The 27042-nt window shown below is 38.5% G+C and overlaps 4 protein-coding genes across 9 annotated transcripts in view; all 4 read right to left on the bottom strand.

Annotated features, from left to right (window-relative positions):
• Positions 1–3534: 3534 nt before the first annotated feature.
• LOC120292070 (putative disease resistance protein At4g19050) lies at positions 3535–4173 on the bottom strand. The gene has a single exon (XM_039309946.1). It carries the CDS (start codon positions 4171–4173, stop codon positions 3535–3537), a length of 639 nt encoding a protein of 212 aa, XP_039165880.1.
• Positions 3681–8296, bottom strand: LOC104438580 (disease resistance protein RUN1). Of its 3 annotated transcripts, none has more exons than XM_039310114.1 (6): positions 7734–8296; positions 7438–7486; positions 5900–6936; positions 5512–5757; positions 5265–5402; positions 3681–5054 (listed from the first exon to the last, which is right to left on the bottom strand). In XM_039310114.1, exons 1-3 carry the CDS (start codon positions 8246–8248, stop codon positions 5914–5916), a joined length of 1587 nt encoding a protein of 528 aa, XP_039166048.1. In that variant the 5' UTR covers positions 8249–8296; the 3' UTR covers positions 3681–5054; positions 5265–5402; positions 5512–5757; positions 5900–5913. The 3 variants fall into 3 exon arrangements, with proteins under 3 accessions (XP_039166048.1, XP_039166047.1, XP_010050058.2); XM_039310113.1 differs by having other exon boundaries at positions 5900–6939; positions 7734–8295; XM_010051756.3 differs by lacking the exon at positions 5265–5402 and having other exon boundaries at positions 5900–6939; positions 7734–8295.
• On the bottom strand, positions 4200–5871 carry LOC120292069 (disease resistance protein RPV1-like). Its single transcript, XM_039309945.1, has 3 exons — positions 5857–5871; positions 5512–5757; positions 4200–5054 (listed from the first exon to the last, which is right to left on the bottom strand). The coding sequence occupies exons 1-3, from the start codon at positions 5869–5871 to the stop codon at positions 4200–4202; spliced, it is 1116 nt and encodes a 371-aa protein (XP_039165879.1).
• A 14985-nt stretch (positions 8297–23281) lies between the features above and the next one.
• The window catches only part of LOC104429606 (disease resistance protein RPV1), a 45107-nt gene continuing 41346 nt past the window's right edge, over positions 23282–27042 (bottom strand). For all 4 annotated transcript variants that reach the window (XR_005549812.1, XR_005549813.1, XR_005549815.1 and 1 more), the window contains one exon: positions 23282–23708. The gene's annotated coding sequence lies outside the window, so the exon portion shown is untranslated. The remainder of the gene's footprint in view (positions 23709–27042) is intronic.

Here is a 27042-nt window from a genome sequence, read left to right as displayed (position 1 = left end):
ATAATTGAGTCCTACATTACAAAAATACAATTAAATCCTAAAATGTATCATATCGGTACAATTCAATTCTTCACTTTGTCCAATTTAATTAACGGAAAATACTGACGTGGTTTTTTTAATATTTTCTCTCTTCTACATGTAATGACGTGGTTAAAACAGGACCATTTTGGTCCAAATTTGATTTTTAAAATAATTTTATTTAAATTAAAGGGTTAATACTAAGAAATACTCCAAATTGATGCAGTTGTAATAAATTTACATCAAGTTAATTTTTTTTACCACAAAAAATCCTAATTGATACACTTGTAATAAAATTACCCTCTATTAATTTTTGTTAAATTTTACCGTTAAATTGTTGAGATAGATGACATATGGCAATTGATGAGTGTAATGATTTGGGGATTTATTTTCTGTTTGTCATAGATGTAATAATTTGTGATTTTTCGTGGCATTAATATAATTTAACGTAAACTAATTGGGAGTAAATTTATCACAAATATATCAATTTGAGGTTTTTGTTAGTCAAAAAATTAGCTTGTGATAAATTTATCATAAGCGTACTAATTTAGAGTTTTTACTGATCAAAAAATTAATTTGGGTAAATTTCTCATAAATATACCAGTTTGAGGTTTTTCGGATTAAACCTAAATTAAATTTTAAAAAAAAATCTAAAACTTAAAAGAAGGAAAAAAAAAAAAAAAAAAAAAGCAGGCGGCAAGGCTGCCCTCACCATCACTGTTGCCCCACCATTAATCTAAGGTAGCGCATGGTAACGCTATTATTTCTCCCAATTTCTATTCTTTTGTTCCCCGGAACAAAAAAAAGAACAAAAATCTGTTTGGTAAAACATTTGTTAGAGAACAATTTCTTTAATTTTTGTTCTCGGGAACAATTTTGAGAAGCAAAAAAGTTGCTTCTTGTTCAGGGAACAATTTCTAGAAATAAGCCGATTTTCTTTTTATTTTTCTTTATTTCCTTTTGTTGCTGCGACCACTGTCCAACCGCTCGGAGCCACCGCCTACCGCCGCCGCCACCGGCCGCCGGTCGCCAATCGATGCCGCCGATACCGCCGGCCGTCGCCGCCCGTTGCCCACCAGCCCGTCGCCCCGCACGACCGCCGTCGTCACCGCGCAGCGCGACCGCCCTCGCCGCGCTCGCCCGCCGCCACCACCGCACGACCGCCGCCCCCGCCCTGGGCCGCCGCCCGCCGCCGCCGGCGCCATTGCATGACCCGCCGATCACCCGCCGCGGCAACGATCTGTCAATACGAATAAAAAATGAATAAATACAAAAAGAAATTATTGCGTTACCAAACGCATTTATATTCTTTTTCTATTCCGGTAGAAATTTTGTGTCGCTACTAAACGGGTTATTTTACCTTAAATTGTTAGGAGCGAGAAATAGAAATAAACTATTTCTGAAAAAAAAAAAAAAACTCTTAATGGAATGCGTTGTCATGTGCAAAGGACTGGCAACTCTCACCAATCATAGACAAGGACCTACAAGCCTCCCCATATTAGGCAAGGGCTTGCAAGCTCCTAGCTAGTGCCCACCCTTGCTGACCGTTCCCCACTATAGCTCCCACCATCGTTGGCCCTTCCCAGCAATAGTGGGGCAACGGCAACGACCTCTACCACCTACGTTGTCTTCTTCTTTTCTTCTTCTTCTTCTTAAATTTTAGCTTATTTTTCATTTAATTTAAATAAAAATCATATTAAAAAATCCTTTTAGCCACATCATCAGCACATAAGAGAGATAAATTATTTTAAAAAGTCACATTAACATTTTCATTAGCCGGTAATTGGATGGAGTTATCGAAAGGGCTCAATTACATCGACTGGACAAATTTTTTAAAATTTGATTGTACTTTTTGAAAATTTTACGACTCAATAAACCATTGACCTAAAACAACAGTTCCAGTATATGCTCCTGGGCTGCTACAAAATGCCGAAAGTTCTTCCCTGATAACAGACGAGAAGCTGCTGCTGATGACATGTTTATTCTTGTCCGCCCAGTACAAATCAATGAGATCTTCCAGTCACAAATTCATTCAGATTTCATCCGTTTTGAATTCCCCGCAGCCACAAGCCAAACTTAAACCCGGCAAGCTCTTCCTTTCATAGAACACCTTTCCCTCACAGGCTCAACGCACGCTTCCCGCTCTGAACCTGGACATTAGAATTCCCTGCTCTCCATTCACATTTACTCACGGAATCAAATGACAAAAGATTCAGCTAAAAACAGCGGGCACTCAGAAATGATTGGATTGGAATAAGCCATATTAGGTTAAAGGTGAGAAGCTGACCTAGGATCAACAGGATAGGGCACCGATGTCCCATACCCATGCAAAAAGCTCATGCTGAACAAAATTTACCTAAGACAATCTATTTGTGATCTTAAACCAAGATTAAGTAAGATGCCAAAATCAATAACCACTTACAATCATTACTAAATTCTTTCTAACCGGCTCGTCCTCTCTGCCATCAGTGTTTTACTATAAATGTCACTCTTGGCAGTTTATCGTGAGGATGCTTTCATTTTAGTAGAGGAGCATCCATGTCATCCAGGGTGTGTCGTACACATTACATCAGCAAGAAAACAATTGAAATGTTCTCAATACAAATGTGAGTCCCAGGAACTAATAATTTGGAGTTCTCCAACTGTAATAAACTGATGCATTCTGGGCCAGTTTAAAGACTAGAATCTGTCTAGTGTTGCCTCTCAGACTAATCTGAACAAGAGAAACAACATCATTCCATGAAGAAGAGACTGCATGAAATATACAAGGCTCATAAGTCTTTCTCCACGGGTGATGAGTAAAAGATCATTGGAAAATAGGTGCATTTCTTACCTACCCGCTGAGCTTGAGCAAAAGAGGTGCACATTTTACAGTCAAATGAATTGTAGATTTGGGTGCTATAGACACTGTTTATGATGATAAATCTCAGAAGAAAATCGTCTGGTATCATTACCTCGCCCAAGCATGTCTTGCACTAAATGCAATATATGTATCTACATCTCCTGCATGCAATGCCAGACAACCAGCCGTATGGTTTGGTTCTTTCACATGTGACAGCTACCAAATGTGTCCCTTAATTGTGCTTATGCACATCGTCTAGAATTGGATATGCTTTTGGGACAAGAAAATTCCTTGAGATTTTCCAGATATCTATGGAGTTAGATCATTCCAAATTTACAGGAAACGACTAAGTTGGCAGTTGAATAAGAGAGACTGGACAGAAAGATGGATTGGTGAGGGAGAGAGGAATATGAAGGATCTGATGACCAGTGAGTTGTGCAAGGGTGCTTATTTATGGCACTTGGTTCCACTTTTGATAGATGAAGGACTCAAAACTTTTGGTGCCAAATTTCAAATTGTGCCAGTTTGCAAACTCAATTTCACAGTGGATTTCAATGATGTTGCCCCCCATAGCCATACGGTTTTGATTGTGTCCGAAGAGGCATGTGAATAACTAAATGTCCACTCCAGGAGCACAGGACATCAACTGTTTATTGAACATTCCATTGCGAGCTTTAATGCATCCTGAACTTGCTCTGTGCTTTCTCCCTTGCATTCACTAACATGCTGCATCTTTGGACTACTAGGACGTTCAACATCTTCAAGTTTGATATATCGGGCAATCCACCAAGTGAATTACAGTCTGACAAAATCAAACTTCGTAAATCTGTTAATTGGCCAAGCCCATTGAGATTACATATTTCACAGTGCGAAATATTCAAGATTTCCAGAGAAATTAGTCCTTGAAGTCCCTTAATCTCTTCTACTGCAGATTGGATGAGATGTAGTTCTGATAGTTTGCTCAGATGGTGAACTGCTGGCAATTGTCTCAAGGAAGAACAACATCGAATAGATAAAACGGACAATGATGAGGGAAGGTCCAGCACATTCTCAAGATTCACGCCAGATAGAACTAGCTTCTTAAGATGTGAACATGAGAGTGAACCATGCCCAAGTTGCAGTTCACTGACTCGAGAATGAGACAACTCTAACATCTTCAGTTTCGGAAGTACTATGTGCGCAACTAAGAGATCACTTGATCTGGATTTTGGCTCCATCCGTGTTGAGGGACATATGAGCTCCTTAGGATCTTTATCACCCAGACGTATCTTCTCCAACTCCACTAAATCCTTAAGATCTGGCAAGGCCTCCATCCTTTTAGAACTCACATGTAGACAAGTTAATCTGGAGGGAAGCTCTGGCAGCACTTGAATCTCGTTGCACCGAAGTAAATCAAGAGTCTGAAGACAAGAAAGACTTCCAATTTCAAAGGAATGGCAGAAATACTGGAATGTCCCAATCTCAGTATCCTCAGACGATCTAGACTCTTAATAGCAGTTGGAATGGCTCCCTTCAAACTCCTACAATGAGAAGCATGTAACTCTTCAAGGTTGACCAAATTTCCAATTTCTCTAGGCAATTCTCTAATGAAGCAAGAATCCATTTTTAACACTTTTAAATGCCCCAAGCAAGTAATTGAATTGGGCAATTCAGATATGCCTGTCCCTGTTATATCCAACTCCTCTAATGAGTTTCCCAAATTGCAAATTGAATCTGGAAGTCTCCCTACCCAACGACAACCCTTTAGAGACAGGATCCGAAGTTTCACCAGCTTTTCGAATGAGGCAGAAATTTGAGTAATTTTTGCATTTTCCAGTGAGAGAACTGAAAGAGATGTCAAGCCACAGACTGAATCAGGCAGGTGACTTAATTGGAGACATTTGGAGGCACTAAAAATCTCAAGTTTCTCCAAGTAACCCATTGAGACAGGAATTTCTTGTATGGAAGTCCCGTCAATAAGGAGCTCCTTAAGAGCTTCCATGTGACCCAGTTCAATTGGCAACATATTGAGTTCATCACAGAACCTCAAATTTAAGGTAGTCAAGCGTTTTAAATGACGGATGGAAGGATCTAACTTCATTAGTCGAGAACATCGTTCGAAAATCAATATCTCTAAGTCTGGGAAAGAGGACAGGTCAGGGCTTATCAATAGGTCAGCACAACCAGTAAAATTCAAGACTTTCAACTGTGGCATCTGCAAAAATAGCACAGAAACATTAATTCTTACACTGAACAAATCTTTAGAAGGAAATAAAGTCAAGGTTCTGTTTGTTTTGAAAAAAAAACAAATTTTGAAAATATGTTTTCCAATCTTATAATCCTAGCATAATTTAGAAAGATTTCGGATGGAAAATGTTTTCATAGTCAAAGAAGATGCTTATTTAGATTCTGAAGAATGACTTACCATCTTGACAACCAGAAAATCATTCCCCTTAATTCACTCAATCTAAGATTCCACCACCACCATCATCCACACACCCTCTTATTGTTGTTGGCAGGCAACCGATTATTTCTTTAAGTATTTCAAGGGTAACATTCAGTTCTGTACATGCCATATGCCAAAAAATGTCATGTCTTAAATCAGCCTTCATGACTGGTGAAAACTTATTCATCAGGGGAACAGTTTAATGAAATAAACAAGCTTAATCTACCTTGATTTTTCTCCAACCTCCCCAGTCTTCAGTGACTTTGCTCCATGAAAGATCAAGAATGACTAATTTCTCCACATGAAAATTAGTAGCTGCAAAATCTCTAGTGCATCCTCGCCATTGGAGCCACTTTAAATTTGGAAAAACATCAGCAAAATCACCAACAACTTTTGCACAATCCAAGATAAGAAACCTTATGTTTGGCGTGCTCTTAAAATCTCTTGCATCAAAGTTGAGGTGGTCTGTCCCCTATAATGGAAAAAGTATTAAGTGGAGAAAAATGAGAGAGCTAAATAAGTCAACATTAAAGAGAAAGAACAATTTCTCAACACTCCAAGGCTCGAGAACAGGTAAGGCACGCATTCCACCATAGAATTACACAAGACACTACCTCCTTCTTTGTTCTCAGGCCAAATCCAAATTGCATAACCTGCCTCGCGTTCCTGGATATAGATCTTCCTCTTTTCGTATGATTTGTTGGCCAAACTCCCTTAACAGCCTGTGCATCACTAATTCATTATCATTTCCAATTTTTACCAGAGACATGGCATGGAGCGCATCAACTCCATCTGAGGGGGCGATATTGAGATCATGCCACATAAATGAAACAATTCGACAATCCACATCAGCAGGGAGGCATGCAATATCAAGAAGTATCTCTCCTTGCTCTTTGGTCAATTCTTTATAACTAGCCATCAAAATCATTTCAATATGCGGGCCAGATTGCAAAATTAGCTCCTTAAGTGCAGTCCATTCTTCTACTACTTTTCTGGACAAGAGTGAACCAATTACTTCAACAAGTAATGGGATCCCATTCACAGAGTTGATTATACCTATTGCAATTTCATCAAAATCTGGAATTGGAAGATTTTTCCGCAGTGCATGCTTTCTGAAAAGCTCAAGAGCTTGATCATTATTCATCACGTTGATACCATACGCATGAGCTAACCCTTGAGATATGAACTCTGGAAGAACAGATTTGACACTAGTGGTGATAATTATCCTAGATCCATCACCAAACCAATCAAGCTTCTCTCCAACAATTTTGTGGAGATGCGACTGTACCTCCACAGCATCAAGAACGATTAGAACTTTCATATTCCGTAATATTCCTTTTAAAAAATCAACTCCTTTCGCAACTTGATCAACCTCGTATTCTCTGTTTAGGATATCACACATCAACTTGCTTTGTAAAAGCTGAAAACCTCCAAGTTGTTTCACTGTTGTCTCAATATCTGCAAGGAAACTACAACTGTCGAACTGAGAGGAAATTTGCTCATAAATGACCTTGGCAAGAGTCGTCTTGCCAACCCCACCCTTACCCCAGATTCCAACTATTCGTACATCACTGACTTCTAAATCAAGTAAGTCCATCATGTCCTCAACTTGTTTGTCAATTCCCTCTTTTGCTTCATCTTTCTTTGGGAACTTCTACGCAAGAAAATAAACTGTAAACAAGAAAGCTGCTGCAGGAAATGAAAAAGTGTAAAATTGAATTTAATTTTCCTTTTATTTCTTGCTGCACTTCAGAAACAACACAGAAAACCCACCAGTCAAATCCTAGCAAATGATCCACCTATGTTGATACAACACTTCAACCATACAACAAGTTAGGATATAGAATTAATGGGAATGTAATCAACCTTCAGATAATTATACTCCATTTGCAATGTTATCCCTATCTCTCTAGAGATACAAAAATCATCAAAAATCATCAATCATGACTGATTACTTCCATAACTCGACTTCTAAGGTAAAGTTGTTTGCCATGCCATGCATACTCCTATATATAAGACTTGTGTGAATAGTCTTACATCCCATAAAGTGAACACTCCACTAAGGAAATATATTCAAGCAGTTTCTGTTATCGACTACTGATAATTAGAAATGGGAGTCAAATATGAGTTTATTCACATGCACATGGTTTACCTTCAGCTTGACCACAATTCCTGTGACTTCTCTGACTATGTGAGACGTACTGCAACAGAAGTAAGCCGTTTCAGTTAGAAGAGAAAGGGTGCGAGTTTAACATTTGAGCTGATACTATCTGACAAAGCATTAAACACTCCTATTGCACTGCAGATCAACTAATTAAAATTTCTTTCTACTTAAAGCTCAACATCAAAAACAAAGTAATCAGTTTGTTCTATTGAAGTTTAGCATTGCTATTCTAGAAAATAATCATGAGTTGCAAACCCTCCTGTAATGACATCTGGCCCTTTTACCTGCTAGATCTTGTGTCCCATCCACGTAATGAACCAACCTTTTTGAGAGCATGTCTCCATGCTCTTACTTCCTCGAACATATATATCTCCTCATGTTGCAATAGGGCATTGCCGTACTGAGAGGTTATAAGCCAAACATCCCGACGTTCCACGTCGTAGAATATGGGGATGATTGTTTTCCCATCATCTGACTTTTCATTGTTCTCCACCATTGCGGCAAGCTCCCGGAGACACCGCGCACTGTAAGCATAGCTCCTGGAGAAGATGGGGATGTAGATCCTGGCTCTGTTGATTGCTCTCAGCAGCTCCTGACCAATTTCTTCACCGCGTGGAAGCTCTTCGTTGTCTTTGAAGAAGCAGATTCCAGCATCAGACAAGCTATGGCAAAGGAATTCAACAAATACAGAGCTAGTGTCGGCTCCTCTGAAACTCAAGTACACATCAGCGTAGTTGGTACCCAAGGCCATGTCTCTGCCCTTTTCTGTTGCATCTATTGAGTCTTTCCCTTTCTTCATTGCAATATTATCCCAATCTCTCTAGAGATACAAAAACCATTAAAAAATCATGATTAATTCCTTCCATCACCAGATTTGTTTCACATGACATGAATCTCCTATATATAGGACTAGTGTGAATAGTCTCACATCTCATACTTAAGGTGAACACTCAATCCAGGAAATATATTCAAGCAGTTTCCGTGATCAACTACTGACAATCAGAAATGAGAGCTACATAAGAGTTTATTCACATGTACACGGTTTACCTTCAGCTTGACCACGAATCCTGTGACTTCTCTGACAATGTGAGACGGGCTGCCACGGAAGTAAGCCGTTTCAGTTAGAAAAGAAAGGGCGCAAGTTTAACATTTGGGCTGATACTATATGACAAAGCAATAACCACTCCTATTGAATTGCGGAGCAACTACTTGAAGTTTATTTCTAAGTTTATTTCTACCGAAAGCGCAACATCATAAACGAAGAAATCAGTTTGTTCTATTGGAGTTTAGCATTGCTATTCTAGAAAACGATTTATATGTTTCAAACCTCTGTAACAAAGTCCGGGCCTTCTACCTTCCAGATCCCCTGACCCATCCACGCAATGATGCAACCTCTGCAAGAGCATATTCCCACGCTTCTACTCTGTCGGACCCTAAATTCTCCTTGTGTATTGATAGTGCATCGCGGTACAGAGAGTTAAAAGCCTAACATCACGAGGTTTCACGTCGTAGAATATGGGGATGATCGTTTTCCCACCGCCCGATTTCGCCTTGCTCTCCACCATTGCCGCAAGCTCCCGGAGACACAACTTGCTGGAAGCGTAATTCTTGGAGAAGATGGGGATGCAGATCTTGGCCCTATCGATCGCTCTCGGAATCTGCTGGCCAAACCCTTCACCAGGTGGGAAGACCCGGATTCCGGCATCGACCAAGCTCCGGTACAGGAAGTCGACGAATACATAGCTAGTGTCGGCTCCCATGAAACTCAGGTACACATCGGAGGCGTCGACGAATAGAGAATCCGATTGACTTTTACCCCGAAGAACAGATTGACTTTTACTCTGAAGAATAGCTCCGCAGCCACCGCACCGATAAACAGGGTGACCGGCGGGCTCCGGCAACAGCTGCCTGCACCTGGGACACCAGACCAGCCGGCTTTTCGGCACTTTCTCCATTGAAAGACAACACCTCTGGGAACCGGAGCGACAAGTCTCGGCAGAAACTTAAAAAAAGCTTCTCCTCTGGGGGGGTTATCTCTGATGAGTTGGCTTATTATAAAGGAGAGATTAAAAAGCTTCTCCTCTGGATCTTCACCTTAAATCCTCCCACTTTTTCAAGTCAAAATATACCGTAAAACCTCGGTCTATCGCTCTGACCAGTCATCACGAACCATAAAATTTGTACCCACAAAATTGCATCCGCAAATAGACAGTGCTGAAGAACGAAAGCCTGCTGTAACGTTAGACGGACAAGTTTCCAATCCGCGTGGGCTCGGCGAGCGGTCGAGCGGTGAGCTTCGCGAAAATAGAGGTAATCGAAGTGGGGGTTGAGCGACGGTCCTCACGAAAATGGAGGTCTTTGAAGCGGCGAGAAAATATCATTATTGCTGTCGAGAAAATATCATTATGGAATTTTGATGATTTCAAAACTATCTTTGATACTTATATTTATAATAATAATGCAAATGATAGCGTTTGTGTATATTATCAACGTTCTTCTTGAATTAGCAAGGACGAGACACTAGATTATGACATTTAAGTGAACAAGTACGGATATAAGTGTTATCTCATGGTAGTTTGGAAGGACTATTCGAACGAGTGTTCTTGAAAGTCTTTGGTGTTGCTAAAGGTGGCAAGATCATTGATCCTATATCACTTGTCAATTGGTGGTATTGTCATTGGAAATCGTTAGCAAGGTCACTCATTATTTGTACCGGTGATGGTGTGCATTGGATTGTGGTGGTGATGCAATAGCTCTGATCATGGTGAGATATGCACCAGAAGATAACCGTTGATTGTATAGACTATAGTCATTGTAGGATTGGACTCCGTTTTGAAAAATTGGGAAAGAAATCGGAAAAGTAGCTAACAATTTTTCTACTTAAGGTTAGCATAGCAAACTCCATTTTAGGAAACTTGCGACAATCAGAGGAAGCGACTGCAAGAGCAGTTTCAATACTATCAAAGGTCTTCATCAACTCTCAAACGGCAAGCTTAGCATCCTGGAAGGTCTCCAACTGATAGATTGAACACTTTAGTATATAAAGAGCAACAAAGTTGTGTAGAGAGATATATATTGACTATTGCTAGTACGAATCGAGTGAAAAAAACACTACTAGCTTGTTGTAATTGGCACCGCTAATTACTAGTGGAATTCAACCATTATTAAGGCTATTAGTTGGAAAGTATGCATACTCTTAAATATGAAGCTGAACCACTATATATCATTTTGTGACTCTATTTACTTACTAGCATCACACACGTTGTCTTATGTCTATCACTATCTTGAGTAGTGATTGTTTGGTTTTCTTGCAATTATATCGTCACGCAACCTATTTAACCCCCTTTCTAGATTATATTATTAGCCCCAACAATTGGTATCAAAGCTCAATTGCTTGGTCATTGAAGCGTTTTACTTTTGAGCACAAAGATCTGTTTAGATAGCTAACCTTGGTAGCTTCTTTGCTTCCCGATTCTCTTGCACCTAGCAAGCCTCCATACTTTGATAGAACCAACCATGATTAATGGAAGCAGTGCATGCAAAATTACATTGAAGCACTGACCCATAGATGTGGGAAGTCACTGAGAATGGAATTGTTGATCCAGTTAGGCCAACTACTCTACCTACTTAATCTCAACAATAGGAAGGTGAAAACCAACCCGCCATTGTCCACCGCTGACCAGCTAAAGGAAATTCAAAGAAGACTAGTTCTTGCTAAAGCAAAGCCTTTGCTTTACTGTTCTCTTTCTTTATAGCGAAAGAAATATGGGATCGGCTACTAGTAAGGAACTAATCGTGTTCAAGAAACAAAGATGAATATTCTTCTCGGGAACTACGAGATATTCAAGATGAAATCGACAAGACTGTCAACCAAATATTTATTAGGTTTATTGAAATCACGAATGGTCTTGCCAACCAAGGAAGAACGCTCAACGATACTTAAAAAGGTGAACAAGCTCCTAAGATCACTGCCCAAGGAGTGGAGTCAAGTGGAGACTTATGTTCGAGGCCAAGCATCTCAATACAGATTCTGATAGATAAAGATAAGAAATTAATTTGCATTAAATGCGGACGACACTGATGCAAGTGATAACTCCATAACCAATGATGATGATAATGAAGACATGGCACTCTTCACTAGAAAATTCCAGCAAATGATGAGAAAAGGAAGCAAATAGACAAACAGGATACTCAGACAATAAGAAACCTTTCAAGATAAAGGATGACGTCAAAGAAAAAGAAGTGGTTTGCTATGAATGCCGGAAGTCTGGACATATAAAACCCGATTATCCTCCCTAGAAGAAAAGGAAAAGAAAGCCAGGTGTGTACTCAAAGTTAAAACTTAGAGTGATACGGATTGTGTAAGCAGCAATGAAGATGGTGATCAAGCCAACATTTGTCTCATGGCTGACACATTGACAAAGAAATTGAGATAGATTCTCCTGAACTTACTTACGAAGAAAGGCAAAATTTCTTGAAAGAAATTTTTAAAATCACAGAAAAGCTGTGGAAAGGACTTCTAATTTGAAGAAAGAAGTTTCAATACTTTCTTCTGAAAACCTTTCTCAAATAGTAGCTCTTGAAAAATTAAGAGACAAATCGATTGCTCTTATGAAGGAACATCAACTCTCTTAAGATGAGAACTACTCTCTGAAATAAGAGATTACGAAAATCACTAAAAAGTTTTCTCTTCAGTCAAAAACACTTGAGCACATTCTTTCCATTCGAATTCCTTACTACAACAAATTTGGTTTGGGTTGTGAAGAAGATGAAGAAGAAAAGAATCCTTCTCCAAAAACAAAAGAAAGGCTTAAAAAGAACCACATCTTCTTGCCTATAAGATTCATTTTACTCGAAATTTCGTTAGACCTTCTGGCGGAAAGTTTTACGACTGTTCCATTTGCAATGAAGATGGCCATTCCAAATATAAATGTCCAAAAGAGTGAAGAAAGCCAAAAGGGATCAACTGAAAATTCCCTTCTACTAACAACACACAACTTAAAATGACGTGAGTACCAAAGAAATGAATTTCTTATCTGTTGTAAGTAAAGAAGTCCACCAGCAAATAGTATCTAGATAGTAGATGTTCACGTCACATGATAGGCAATGCTAACAAATTCCTATCCTTAACTAAAATCGATAGTGGAACTACTTCCTTTTGAGGAAAAGACAAACGAAAGATAGTTGGCACAAGTAATATCAAACTTGGAGAATGGATTATTAAAGATGTAGCATTAGTCGATGGACTTAGGCACAACTTGATAAGCATTAGTTAACTTTGTGAAAAAGGATATAAAATCAGCTTTGAGAATGACCAATGCATTGGTAAAGGCAAAAACCCTTCACAGGCATTTACTGGTAAGAGATATGGCAATAACTATTTACTTGATATCAAGCGTGATACTTTTGCACATTGCTTACTTTCTATCAAAGAAAAGCAAGAGCTTCTACATTGGAAGCTAGGTCACATCAGTTTGAAGTAAATTTTCAAACTAGCTGGAAATGACATTCTATGTGGTCTTCCAAAGACGACGTATGAGAAGAATGAGACATGCAATGCATGGTCATTAGGTAAGCGAGTGAGAAGTACATTCAAATCCATAAACACTATTTCTACTAAGCGAGTACTGTAGCTACTTTACATGAATCTCTTTGGACCTATAAGAAGTACAAATCTTGAAGGAAGTAGATACTGTCAAATTACTGTGGATGATTACTCAAGATTCACCTTGGTAATGTTCCTATCTCACAAAGACGAAGCATTCAAATATTTTGTGAAAATTGCACAAACAACGTAGAACAAGAAAGGAATATAGCATTGCAAGTATTAGGACTGATGATGGCAGTGAATTTGAAAGCAAGAGCTTTGCTGATTGCAGTGAAGAAAATGGGATTGAACACAATTTTCAACTCCATACACTCTCCAGCAACATGGTGCAACAACATGGTGTAGTGGAAAGAAAGAAAAAAAATAGACAGGATAGACCAAAACAATGATCATTTAAAGTAGCACTCCAGCTTAATTCTGACCGAAGTAGTTGCAACATCCTACTACATGATCAATAGAGTATTTCTGTGACCCTTGTTGGAGAAAACACCCTATGAATTGTTCAAAGGGAGAAAATCAAACATATTGTATTCTCATCTTTGGTTGCAAATCTTTCATATTGAAGAATGTAAACACCATGTTACACCCTATAAGTTGTTCAAAGGGAGAAAACCCAGCAAATCTTATTCTCATCTTTGGTTGCAAATGTTACATATTGAAGAATGTAAACGGCAATATTGGTTCGACCAAAAAAAAAAAACAGCAATATTGGTAAATTTGATTCAAGATCAAATCAAGGTATATTTCTTGGCTACTACATGACTAGCAAAGTGCACCGAGTTTTTAATAAGATTTCATAGAAAGCAAAAAACTCTATCAATGCCAAGTTCAACAATAATTTGATGGGATTTCAAAATGGAAATAATGGACCAGCACCACTGCAAATTATTGACATTACTCAAAATCAGCAATTTGAACTTCAAGCAGAAGTCAAGGTTGAATCCTAAAGACAGAAAGTTCAAAACTAATCATCCAAAAGAACAAATCATCAGTGATGCCGACGAAGGTGTAAGAATGAGATCATCTTTTAAAGAACTTGTGAACTCACTAGCATTAATATCATAAGTTGAGCCAAAAGAAATTGATGAGGCCATCAAGGATGAGAATTGGATAATGATGAATATGAATTGGGTATTTAGAAGCAAGATGGATGACAAAGGCAATGTTATGGAAACAAAGCCAAACTTGTTTAAAAGGGATATTCTCAAGAAGAATAGATTGACTATGATGAGACCTATGCACGGTAGCAAGGTTAGAAGGTATTCATTTATTGCTTGTTTATGTTTGCTATCATGATTTCAAGTTAAATCAAATGGACGTGAAAAGTGCATTTCGAAATGGACATATTGAAGAAAAGTCTTTGTAGAGCAACCTTCAGGATTTGAAGATTCATAGAAAGGAAATCATGTGTATCAACTAAAGAAAAGAATTTACGAACTAAAGCAAGCACCAAGAGTTTGGTATAAAATGCTTAGCGCCTTTTTAGAGAAAAATGAGTTTGAAAAAGGAAAGATGATACTATTTTATTCACCAAGAGGAATGGTAATTATATCATATGCTTATTTAAATTTATGTTTATGATATCATTTTTCATTAAACTAACCATGATATGTACAAGGAATTTGCAAGCATTATGAAGAGCGAATTTGAAATGAGTTTGATGGGGAACTGAACTTCTTCCTTGGACATTCATATTTCAAGAAAAATATGTAAAGGAATATGTGAAGAAATTTGGGATGGAAGCAATAAAAAGGTAGATACTCATATGGCATCCTCAGTGAAATTGAACAAGGATGAAACAAGTTTGTTGATGTCAAACTTCACATAAACTAGATAGGTTCATTTCTTTATCTAAGTGCATCAAGATAGATTCATTACTTTATATGACTGGAAGGAAGAAAGTTTACCTCAAAGCTGCTTTGTTAGCATCTAATAGCTTATGCCTACACCTCTTTTGTCTATTTCTTTGTCACCTACTTCAATTATATGTACCTCAGTTTAACTATCAAGTCTTGGTTTGCATATACATACCTAATTTAATGTAAAATAAATGGTTTGGTTCAACATCTTCTGGTTTTTTCTTTAAATCTCTCTCTTTTTCTAGCCCCTAAGCAACCCCAACCTAGAAAAAAAAATTAGACTTCTGCCTAACCCAAGAAATGGGGTATTTTTTTTGGGGGGGCTGGGGCTTGGGGCTTTAGGAGGACTTCCCAATGTCCATTTGGGACGTGCGACTAGTTAGCAAGATCTTTAAGTGTACTTTTGTTGGGAAAATCACCAATGTGGTGATTGTTGGGAGATCTCCTATGTTGTTTGACAATGACAAAGACAATCAAAGGCTAATTATTTGTGTGTTGGTTGAATATTACCAGGTGATATATGCACAAGCTACAATGCAAATGATGTCATAAACAACACCAAGAGATCTTATATAAGAAGTGCTTTCCCATTGTCAAGATTGCTTCATCAATATATTGAGCATCGAAATGTCTACAAGCTAGAAGGATCTTTAAACAAGGAGAACATTTGGAAGGACCTTAATTGAGGGTAAACAAGCCAAGAAGAATAGAGATGTTCATGATGGCTTGGAGGTACAAAAATTGGGTGAACTGTTGAATGAACCCGGTAATGGTGAACAAGCCTAGAATAAAGATGTTTAGTGAAACTTGGAAGGAACATGAAAATGAATGGCTTGGTATAGTTAAAATTGCCAGCATACTTGGAAGGACAAAAAAGATCAACATCATTATCGAGTGTAGTAGATTATTGGCAAAGAGCAGCTACCTTATATAGATGGGACGAAAGAATGTGATGACATCAATGACCTATGTGAATTCAGTGAAGACTAAGTACAAAAATGAAGATCTCGACATGGAGGACAACAGGTCAAAGATGATGAGATATTCAAGATGACTTGGAGGTACTATGGTCAATCTTTCATCAAAGTTACATCTTTGGCAATTGAAATACTCAAAAGAATCATTAAATGATTGATTGTAAGTCATTTCACATGATTTGTCAGTGGACAACATCAGCAAACTAATAAAAATCTCCATGTCCTGATTAGGGGTAAAGGATCTTGTCGATATTTAGTGTTGAAAAGTGCCAGTCACTTGATCAACAAATTGAAACTTTAGAGAAGAACAAAATAACCATTACAAATGCTTGGAATCCGAAAAAAGATCACCAAAACTGATTAGAAGTAGATATGGCATTAATGAGCAAGTCTGACAAAAGTACATAGGCACTGTTTAGGAAACTACCACTATCAAAGAGATGTTGATGTCAAAGAGTTGTTCTAATGATTTGTCGCAATGTCCTATTCCTGGCAATTATGAACCAATGGCCACTTGAGGATTTCGATGTGCAACGATTGTATGAGGATGGATGACTATATATTGTCCAAGAGAAGTAATTAGGTTGGGTGGGAACGTACAAAATAGGTCATGTGTTTTGAGTCTTCTTCTTTGCTTTATCTATATTAATATTTGTTGCATATTCCTAATGTCAATGTTTGTGTCATGCTAATGTTTGTAATTAGTGACGAGCAAGGGTACAAGAGTGATAGCAGTACCTAAGCCTTGATAGTGTGATTTATTGGAAAAGCAATACTTGCTGATTGTGAGTTATCTTGAAGTTTACTAATGGATTCCAACTTTGTTGTAATTGCCAGTGTTAAGAGTGGATGTAGGATTGAGGATAAAGCCGAACCACTATATATTTGCATGCAATTTCTTCTATCTCTTCACTTTTGACGTTACGTGTTTATAATCATCATAGTATGTTAAAAAGCAGCACAAGCACCCAATTTCTACAATATATTTATGCTGATGTTTATATTTAAATTTGAGCTAAAAGCCACCAAAAACTCTAAATGTTACCCACCGTGACACATTTACCCCCAAACTTTTTTTTTTGTGACACAAAAAGCCCTAAATTTGTACAATGTGACACAGTTATCTAAAAACTATTTTTGTGATACCAAAAATTCCAAAAAAATTCAATGACACCAAAAAATCCTAAATTCATATTTGTGTGACATATTTACTCTAAAAAGTTGGTGTTATAGAAAAAAAGTTGGGGGGTTTTTTGCATCACAAAAAAAAAAAAGGGGGTTTGTATCACAAAAAAAAGTGTGAGATAAATATGCCGTAGAGATAAAAATTTGGGGGTTTTTGGTGTCACAGAAAAAGGTTTGGGGGTGAATGTGTCGCAATGAGTAAAGTCTAGGATTTTTGGTAATTTAGGGTAAATGTGTCAGTCTGGGTAAAGTTTAAAGTTTTTCTTGTGGCCTTTCCCCTTAAATTTGTTATATTCCGCAAATCCTTTTCATAATTCTTAAACAATATATTCACCCATTAGGTTGTATTGTTAGCCCCGACAACTTTCACTCTACAGTAATGTTTTGGCTAGTTTCAGCTGGAAGGTTATAAAATTTTGTTTTCTCTCAATGGGCTGGTCCCGAATATTCTGGGTTAAAGTTACTATTTTGGTGTGGTTTGTCCTTGCTTCACTCTCTACACTAGGCCACAGTTTTCCCTCACTCTGCTCTCTAACTATCACCTTCAAGCTCCCAAGGTTTTTTTTAGAAGAGAATGGCCTCCAAAAACCCAATACTCACGCCCACGACCCTCTAAATTCAGTCCAATTACTGCTCTTTTTTGTCCAGCAGGTTTTCCTCTTTGTCCAATGAGTTTTCGTTTGAACTTGTCATTTCAATCAACCTTGGATGGTCACCAACCCAAGCTGCAGCACTCTGCCACCGCCTCCTTCCCACATTTCAGCTTGATTGCAACTGCAATTGCGGCAAAGTAGGGCAAAGCAGCCTCCAGTAGAAGCAACTGGTCTTTGGACTCCAATTCCAGTTCATTACTTATTATTTTCTTGTCCAACCTGGACTACATAGCGAGCGGTTCTAAGGGTGTAATGATGTGAAGAAAATGCAAGATTAAGTGGATGGTTAGAGGACTGTAAGTGGGAATGCGCAATTTGGGTCTGTTGCGCATAAAAAGTGAGTACCGCTCGTCGTTCGTCTTATTAGGCTACAATTTTTATGGGAGTTAGTCAACATGTTGATGTAACTTGTGTAAACCTTTGAGACCAAAAAAATATCAAGAAGTCCACTTTCAAATCCCATACATCACCGGTGTTCGCCCATGGGCTTGGAGTTAGAGCATAAGCCATATATCATTGGAAAATTCGCTCGAAGATGCTCGTTGCGACACCTATTATGCAATTTTCCGAGTCCGTTTGCACCTTCAGAAGATTAGGAAAAGATGAGTCAAAATTGCCTGGGAGAAGATTGAGTCCAAATGTGGATTGGGGCGTTCAAGGCTCTCCGAGATTGTTATTGGCCAAAACTTCAGCTGTAGGGCCCGAGGCCGCAGTACTTCAATGTCCCAGGCTCAAAAATGCAAAAGAAACACAATGGGGAAAAAAGAAAAAAAGGACGCAGAATGATGTAACACTGACGTTTTCAATTAAGGGTCGAATTGAATAATTTGATCACTAAACTTCACGAGATGTATAGATGACCTACACAAAAGGAACCCTAATTATTAATGAACTATCATGCTTATAGTATATACTTGCACAAGGGAGACGGCGAGAGTAAGGAATGCATGGTCATATAAACTGACTTTTTTTTTCACATGATTCAACTTCCGCCGCTTCAAGCAAACTTAATTTCTAAATGATTTTCTTTGAAAGACGTACAATGAATTCGTTGGCAAAATTCAGGTATCAACATTATCCATATAAGATTTTAGCTCAAATGAGGATATAATAATCTACATCATCAAATCGAACAAATTAAACATATAAAAAATTAAAAGGTTTACTATATTCGAAATTGAGCTGATTATCTTATATAAATAATTCATGTGTAACGTTTTTTTATAGTTCAAACGTACCGGATTGCAAGCTAGATTTGTAAATTCTATGAAGTTGAATTGATAGAAAGACAAATTTGGATTTATTCATATAGTTTAGGAAATATATTGAACATTTACAAAAAAATTAGGGACTGAATTGAACAAATTAAAGTTCTTGGATGACATTGCATAATGAGTTAAAGTAAAAAAAAAAAACTATATTGAATAAATTAAAAGTTCAGGAATGACATTGTACATTAGGTCAAAGTTCATTTGTCATTTATATCATTTTCCCCACTTTTTACACTGAATTATCCTATTCGATTCAAGGGCCAAATTTGGCTATCTTCAATTGCATTCAAACTTAAGGAATTGCCAAAATCTGGTGGGCAGTGTATCTAGGAAAATGCTCGAGCATCTGAACCTTCTAATGGACTCCAATTATGTTTTCTGCGAAGGATCACAGGTGATTCGAATTTTTTTATATCATTCCACAGACAAATATTGGTATCTTGAAACATAAATAGCATAACTTGGTAGGCTTGCATCACTACTTTTATGAGCACTTCCCTCCTGTTCACGATCATAACTTTTCTAGGGTATAACCAAGTCAAGTCATATTGTTCGAGCTTGAGCTTGACTGGACTGACATATTTGATGATCGAAACTCGACTCAATTTGATTACAATCGACATGAAATGAATGAGCTCAGCTAAAAAAAGCTTGAGTAACATTTGTTTATTATGCAATTCTGATTATGTCAATGTCTATTTTTAACTAGTAATCAACTCTTATAACAGAAACTCGATTAGTTCCTGAACCCATCAAGTTGTGCTCACAAGCTGAGAATTGGCAAGCTTGCTTGAGTTTGATTCAACAAGATCTTCGAGCAGACGATCAATAGAGAACGCCATGCATCTGGGTTCTATTCCTTATCACATGGCCAAATGTAGTTTCTTGGATAACACGCATTGTAGACCTTAACTAGCTCTGCAGTCTGATATTCCATCTTCTCTCTGTCATATATCCTCTTTCTTGCCTTCTTTCTTGGACTCTTCTTTTCAGAGGTCTTCCTCCTCCTTTCCCGGTTCGATAGCCGGTCCAACCATCAATATCTCCAGATGCCCTTACTTCAAGTACTTCACCCTTCAACAGGACCAACACATCCAATAGCTGTTAGTTTCTTATCCTTCATGCTGTAATTAGATTGAGCTAACTGACCAATTAGAAGCGTAGGGGAGCCTTCCGTGCATATGTCACTAGGTTTGCGCCTGCGAAACATTTGTTTGGGCCAGACATGGTAGTACTAGACATGATGATGCTTCCAACTCATAATAGCAAATCTTCAGCCCGAGAGACAAAGTCCAAAATTAAGACATGTTGCGTATTCACTGTCCAAACAGACGAGTCCAGTCAGATCCTCATCATGCAAACAGGTCTGAGTTTATTTCAGGAAGTAGAGTGACTGCATAAAAAGTTGAGTCACGTCGAGGTGAACCCGACGAGTTCGACTTCGAACCAGAGATCATCCGGTCTATAAAGCTTGCTTCGCTTCGCTTTGACGTGAAGTGTATTAATAGCTATCTTGCTCAAGGAGAGAGAGATGACCTTTATCTGTTTGAACTAAGAGCGGGCACGGTAATGAAGTCAAATGGGCTCCTCTAGAAGAGACTATTGTCACAAAATACACGATGGCCATGAGAATTGAGTTACCAAAAGGGTGGAATGGAGTAAACCGTGGAAATGCACGAGAATTTCAGTTATCGTCAAAGAAAACCTAAGGAGCATATATATGAAAAACATGGAGGAGAAGAGACGCTTGAGTTATGCCAAAACTCTGCCAACTTTGCTATGTAGCATTTTCCTACTAAACCAACGTATTTCAATTTTAGTAGTACTTTAGGTTGAGATTGTCGATCATGTGCATTGTAATATAACAATATAGTAGTGCTCATTTTGATGTTCTCGTTTGAGCGTCAACGCTTTCATGACATTCAAGTTATTTCAAGGTAATTTCATTTTCAATGTTTGTATTTTAATTTCAATTTTCATCACTCTAGTTACAATTCTTTCCTTGAATTTCAATCTTTACAACTTCAATTTTCAAGCACTTTGATTTCCTCATCCACGTAGCATTTTCTGCATCATATTTTGATTCGAAGAGCTGGCACGCCCTTTACACATACATTCACACCCAATCCATTTTTGAAGAACCTTTTCTTGTTGAAGTTTGATCACTGTGTTCTGGAGTTGGAACCGGGGAACAAACTTCGTATGTTTTCCCAGAGCGAGATGCATATATACAAATCACCAAGTGGGTGAACTCTTGGCACATGGGTAAAGATTACTCATATGCTATATCACATCACACTATCACGTCGTGTATTCGTAGATAAAAACTTTCTCGTTGACAGTCTAAAAGGGATTGATTGAAGCAAGATGACATATTTTTTCCTCCTTATAACTTTTCCAGCTTCTCCAGTGGACTCCAGTTTTGCCTTCTGCGGAGGACCAACGGTACTGAGCAATATTCTTTTCAATCATTCCACAGACAGATATTGGTATTTGGGAAACTAACATATACCATAACTAAGGATGGTATTTGCGAAGGAGGGTTTTGTTTTGCCGTTTGAGGGTGTCGTTCCGGAAGTGGTGTAGGCTAGGGCAATGGAGGACGAGGACGCGCCGTTTCGCTCCAAAACGACATGCGGGTTTGGGCCTTTTGGGTTTTGAGACGAGGTTTCATTTTAAGCTGGACTTTAAGCAGATCTTTCTTTTTCTTTTTCGGATTGGATAGCAAATTGGTTCTTCTGTTGTTGAAAAAAGCTGCGCGAGCTTTTCTTTTCATATAAAATTAAATTAAATAATAAGAATAGGCAACTAGTGTCGTCAATTATTGATTTTCACGCCCATGGTAGAATATTAATTTGAGTCGAAATTATGGTCATTTTGAAGGACGTCATCATTACTGTCTCATCATGGTACTCATAAAAATATAAGATTATTCCACACCAGTGTGCAACTAAAACAAAGACACGGATGAACCAAAACAGTAACATTTGCTGAAGATCAAGGCACCGCAAGCATTCATAATTTTACTCAATCAAATTTTCATTTACTAACACAATGTGGCAAATTATATAACAAGTAATAAAAGCTCTGTTTGATTTTACACCAAATACGTTAAATATATTCAACAAAGCAACAATAACTTATGACTAAGGTCCATCATGGCCAGATAAGCCAAATCAGGATATAAAGAGGTTGGTCCCAAATCGTTTAAGGCCGGACTTAAAACTCCAGTGTCCATGCCCGAGTCACCGACTACCGTGCCTAAATACTTGGCTCCTGCAATCAAGTCAACAATGCTCGAGATCAGTCTATCAAGATTGGGCCCCGATCTCCAGCGCCCATGCTCGAGTTCCGAACGACTAGGCCCAAGAAAATTGGAACCTTAGTAGCGAGCTCGAGTCCCCTAAGGTCAAGGCCCGCCTTCGACCAAGGCGGGGTCCTCAACACTAGGGTTCAGGATCGTAGCGACTGGGCCTTAGTCCCTCGAGACTTGACCCAAGACCTTAACGCCTCATGATCAAGATTTTGGCAGTCATGTCCAAGTCTTCGAGACCTGGACGGCCGAGCCCAGGTCTAATAGAATGAGATGAGCCTTAGCTTTGTTAACTCAAAGTCAACATATTCAATTATTTTAAAAGTCTAATTAATAAATGATACTACTTAAATTTTTTACAAATTCTATTTATAGACGGCCAAAGCAATGAATTTTTATCCATGTACACATGTAATGTGAATGGTGCATGTTTCTTCAGGAAAAAAAGTTAAGTTTTCATTTCCAAGCGACGGAAAAATAATCAACAATCCATTTTCCAACTTCAGCCAAGCTTCGGAAAATATTACTATTTTCCTAGAAAATGATTTCTTTAAAAATATTTTCCAAAAAGCCAAAATTCCTGCACGAGCATATAATTTCGACCCAAAAAAAAAAAAAAAAAAAAAACGGAGCATATAATTAAAAGCTAAAGGCCTCCTTGCTATTGTAGAGAGCTAAGTGGTTTCATGGACCAGCTTTTGAGAAGAGAGTAAGCCCTGGGCTCTTGCTCGATCCAATGCAGGTCATCTACGCTTGGACCGGGGGATCACACGGGATCAATCATGTAAAAGCTTTCCATCTCATTCAACCTTCGGCTGCAAATTCGTAGAAATAGAAGTACAGGAGAGAAACGTAAGGACTTGGAAGTCCAAGTAGCTAATCTCTTTGCTAAGAGATTTGCACTCAGTAGTCATCGACAAGTATTTTGGATGAATTCCAAAGTCAAATATCTCCTCAATACTCCTATTTAGAATATCAAATTCATTCCATCACATAGCTCTCGAACCGCAAGTGCAAGCCTCCCAATCACCCTGCTGAAATTAAAGAATACCCTAGAATCTCCATTAGCGTACATAGCTTTTGTTAGCTTCAAGATAAGTAACAAGTCACGATAATCCCCCAAAATCAATACACAAAATCACAGCCATCTTCCACTAAGATTCTGTGGGATGAGTTGTCCTCTGCGACGAAGAGTAGTAATGAGATTTGAGCTCTTTGAGACTGGCAGCTGCCTCCTCCGCAATTCTAGACAACATACGATCCTATTTTTCAGCTTGCTGGTTGAACTCGACGATTCTCTGTTCAACATAGTCATTCACAGATGCGAATCCCGAAATATGGCAGTCTGTTTCAGCTCCGATACCAATTTCAGCAGTGACTCAGCCGCTTGAACCTTTTTCGGGTACATGAATCAAATGGCAGAGTAGACAAATACATGAGCACAGAGAAGCTGCTTCTTTGATAAGCTTCGGAAAGTAAAGAAGCAGATGAATCCAGGGTTAATCTTTCTGAAGCATTACAAGTAGATGCTCCCACCGCTTAATAATATTCCTATAAAAGTTTTTAGTCCTTAACCACACACATCACCTATTCAAGTAACTAATCTCAAGGTTATGCCACTTATTTTCCCCCAAGTTCATTTGAACTATAGAAAGATGCTCTCGTCGCTTCACCATATTCCTTGAAAAGTTAATCATACTTAACCACCTGCATTTTGCAATTTGAGTAACTTTTTGGATTGACAATTTGTGTTCCCTCAAGTTCATTTAAGCTATACAGAAAATCCAGATTGTGAGGGTAATTTCGCATTATGGTTATTGCTATTGCTAAATGCTAATACATGTGTGGCAAACGCATTCTCTGAGATAATGAAATTCCCATTATCATGAAAAAGAAATTCTACATCCATTTTCTAGAAGTTTCATAGCCCTGCAATTTTGAGTCTCTCATGAATTCAGCGGGAGATTACCAAACTAACATATGGTAAACATATATGCCGAACATGAACTGCTTTTTGGGTTAATGAGCAGAATTAACTATCCTTTGTACGTTACAATAATTAAATGGCCAAACCTCACTTCAGATTAAAGTCCAAATCTTACCATTCTTGCTGCGCGCATCTCCATCATGAAAGCTTCTTGTGAGTTTCTGAGTGGAGGATCATTCACCTGCCAAAAGTGAGAAGACTCAGTCAATACCACGATGGACGCTCTTCAGATATCAAACCCTTCCCAGTTTGAAAATTTTAAATTGAAGATAAAAATATAGAACAAATGTTCTTTTATTTTTCAATAAGAGTAATATCTCTTCGCATGTTACGTAAAGAAAAATCTCTCGGAGTGTACATGCTACTTGAATCACTAGAATGGCAAAGACAAACTTGACTTTTATTACATAGGTGTTTTCCACCAAAGAAAAAGAGAAAAGGATCATGAGACATTTGCCACCCCACGTCAAATTGTTCTGTCAAATTTGCGAGCGACGGGCAAACAATCAACAACTGTAAAAATTGTCCATCCAATTAATCTACCTAAAACAAGAAGCAGTCCAATCTAGAAACCAACAGAAATGCCAACATCAAGTCATGGGAATTACTGAAAAAACAAAGGGCAAGAGAAAGCAAAATAGAGAACTTCGAGCATGTCCATAGACTGAAAAAACTATATCAAATTCTTAGATAAACGAAAATGCTTTCCAAATTACACCTCATCAAAACAGAGGACATGAGCCATACTATTCAAACTAGGTTAACAAACAAGTAGAACCATTGCAAGCTAAAAGTAATTCTGAACTTCCGAGATGAATATAATCACGAAAGCCATAGATATTGAAGCTAAAGCCAGATGGCTAGCCGCCTTGGCAAAGCAATTAACAGACGACATGCGTTTCACACAAAAGAAAATCAACATATCATGAGGAAAGGCCAAAAAAACTGATTGTCCAATTCGATGAAGATAGCGGCAACAGCAAACGAACCAACTCTACCCCTAAACAGCTCTCGACGAAATTTCAGCATCATTCACGACGCGAAAGCCCTCCGAGAAAACACCCCCACACTCTCGGAGAAATGCTTCCGCAACCTACTCTTCGTTCGCTCGCTCGGTCGCTCGCACATCAAAACCGAACTACCAATTCTTGCCGCGCCGCCTCCGAACGAAAGCATCCAACGCATCAAAATCCATTCTTCCCGATCTCAATACTCGCTCTCTTGCTCATCAGTTCGAAAATACCACGACACGAACGTCGTCACGGCCCGATACCTTCTTGCCCCGCAGCATCTCCACTACACATTGGCACTGCGCCATACCTTCTTCCACAGTGCGATCTCGACAGCTCCCATCGATACACCGCCTAAAAATCCTAACAAAAATGAAGCTGGAACCGAAACGAAAGCAAGCTCGCCGCTCCATTTATCAACTGCGCGCGCGTCGCCGGCTCTAGGAGATTTCTCCCGGAGTTTTCAGGTGATCGGAGACCCTGAATTGCGACAGGCTGAGCTCGGTGTAGAGAGAGAGAGAGAACGGACCTGTCCTCGTCGGCGGCGGCGGCGATTGTGGTGGCTCCGAAGGCGAGCAACAGAGGGCGACAGTTCCGCAGGGGAGGTTGGACGGCTGCGATGCGAATGAGCCAAATTGCGGAGGTCGTTCTAAAGGACTATAAAATATTTTTATTGGGCAAAGTAATCTAAAAAAAATTAACATATAAATTTGCTTGTGGAATAAATCTCCCCGCTGAAGGTAAAAAAAAAATTGACACGAACGGAACAACCACATTTTTTTTTTCGAGTACAGTACAACCATATTTACAACCATTGAAAATTTCCTGATAAAGACTTTCAAGCAAAACAGTTCAATTTCATTTATTTTGTGATTATTGTGATTTAGGGAAAGTGACTTGTCAAAAGGTTGAAGTTGTTTTTCTCCCTATCTAAGTTTGTCGTTTTCAAATCTTGTACAATGTTGTATGTAAATTGATTAATTTTCTGTTTATTAAATATTGAGAAGTTAACAAATAATTTTTCGAAACCAATTTCTCTTTCAAACGAAGGGATCCTGATCCTGACACAAAAGTGGAGATTAAAGTTGAGAAGTATTACCAAAGACCCTAAGGACAGACCGAACGAAAAGTCAATAAGGCTTTGGCGCAATTGAGCATTCCTTCATCTTCCTATTTAGTTCCTGTAATTTACAGGTCCTGAACTTTTGATTGATGGTTTCTTGATCTTCCTCATCTTGTTGCATGATCATATACCTTCTATTTATATGGCAGAGATCGACACCAAAGGATGGGACTTCGGTTTCGAGGTTAACTTCGTGAATTTTGCTAATTGCTTTGTTTAAAGAGGTTCTTCGACCCTTTATCGTGGAATCAGCAACCGTGTGCGGTCCATTATGTTTATCAAAACTCCGAACACGTATTATCAGTAGGAAAATGAAATCCTGACTTCATTCAAGAGACTTGCTCTACAGGGTTCCATCCTTTTAAGTCATCTTCAGCACAGAAGAGCGAGTGATTCATCTTCATGTACTACTGTAATGGAACAGTCCATGATAAAAGCGAGGTTACTCCAGCATAAGCTATATAGATTGGTACAATCAGTATGTTCATCAACGCAGCTAAATGTGAGTGTCGGAGATCTTTTCCACAAATTGTTCACAATTAAATGAATCTACTACCGCTAGTAAGGTTTACTTGCATAGTTTATTTCGACCGTGTGGAGCTTTTAT

Source organism: Eucalyptus grandis, chromosome 3 (genome assembly GCF_016545825.1).
Source record: "Eucalyptus grandis isolate ANBG69807.140 chromosome 3, ASM1654582v1, whole genome shotgun sequence".
In the NCBI taxonomy this organism is placed as follows: Eukaryota; Viridiplantae; Streptophyta; class Magnoliopsida; order Myrtales; family Myrtaceae; genus Eucalyptus; species Eucalyptus grandis.
Note: the sequence above shows the minus strand (reverse complement) of the source record. Positions and strands in the feature narration are given on the sequence as shown.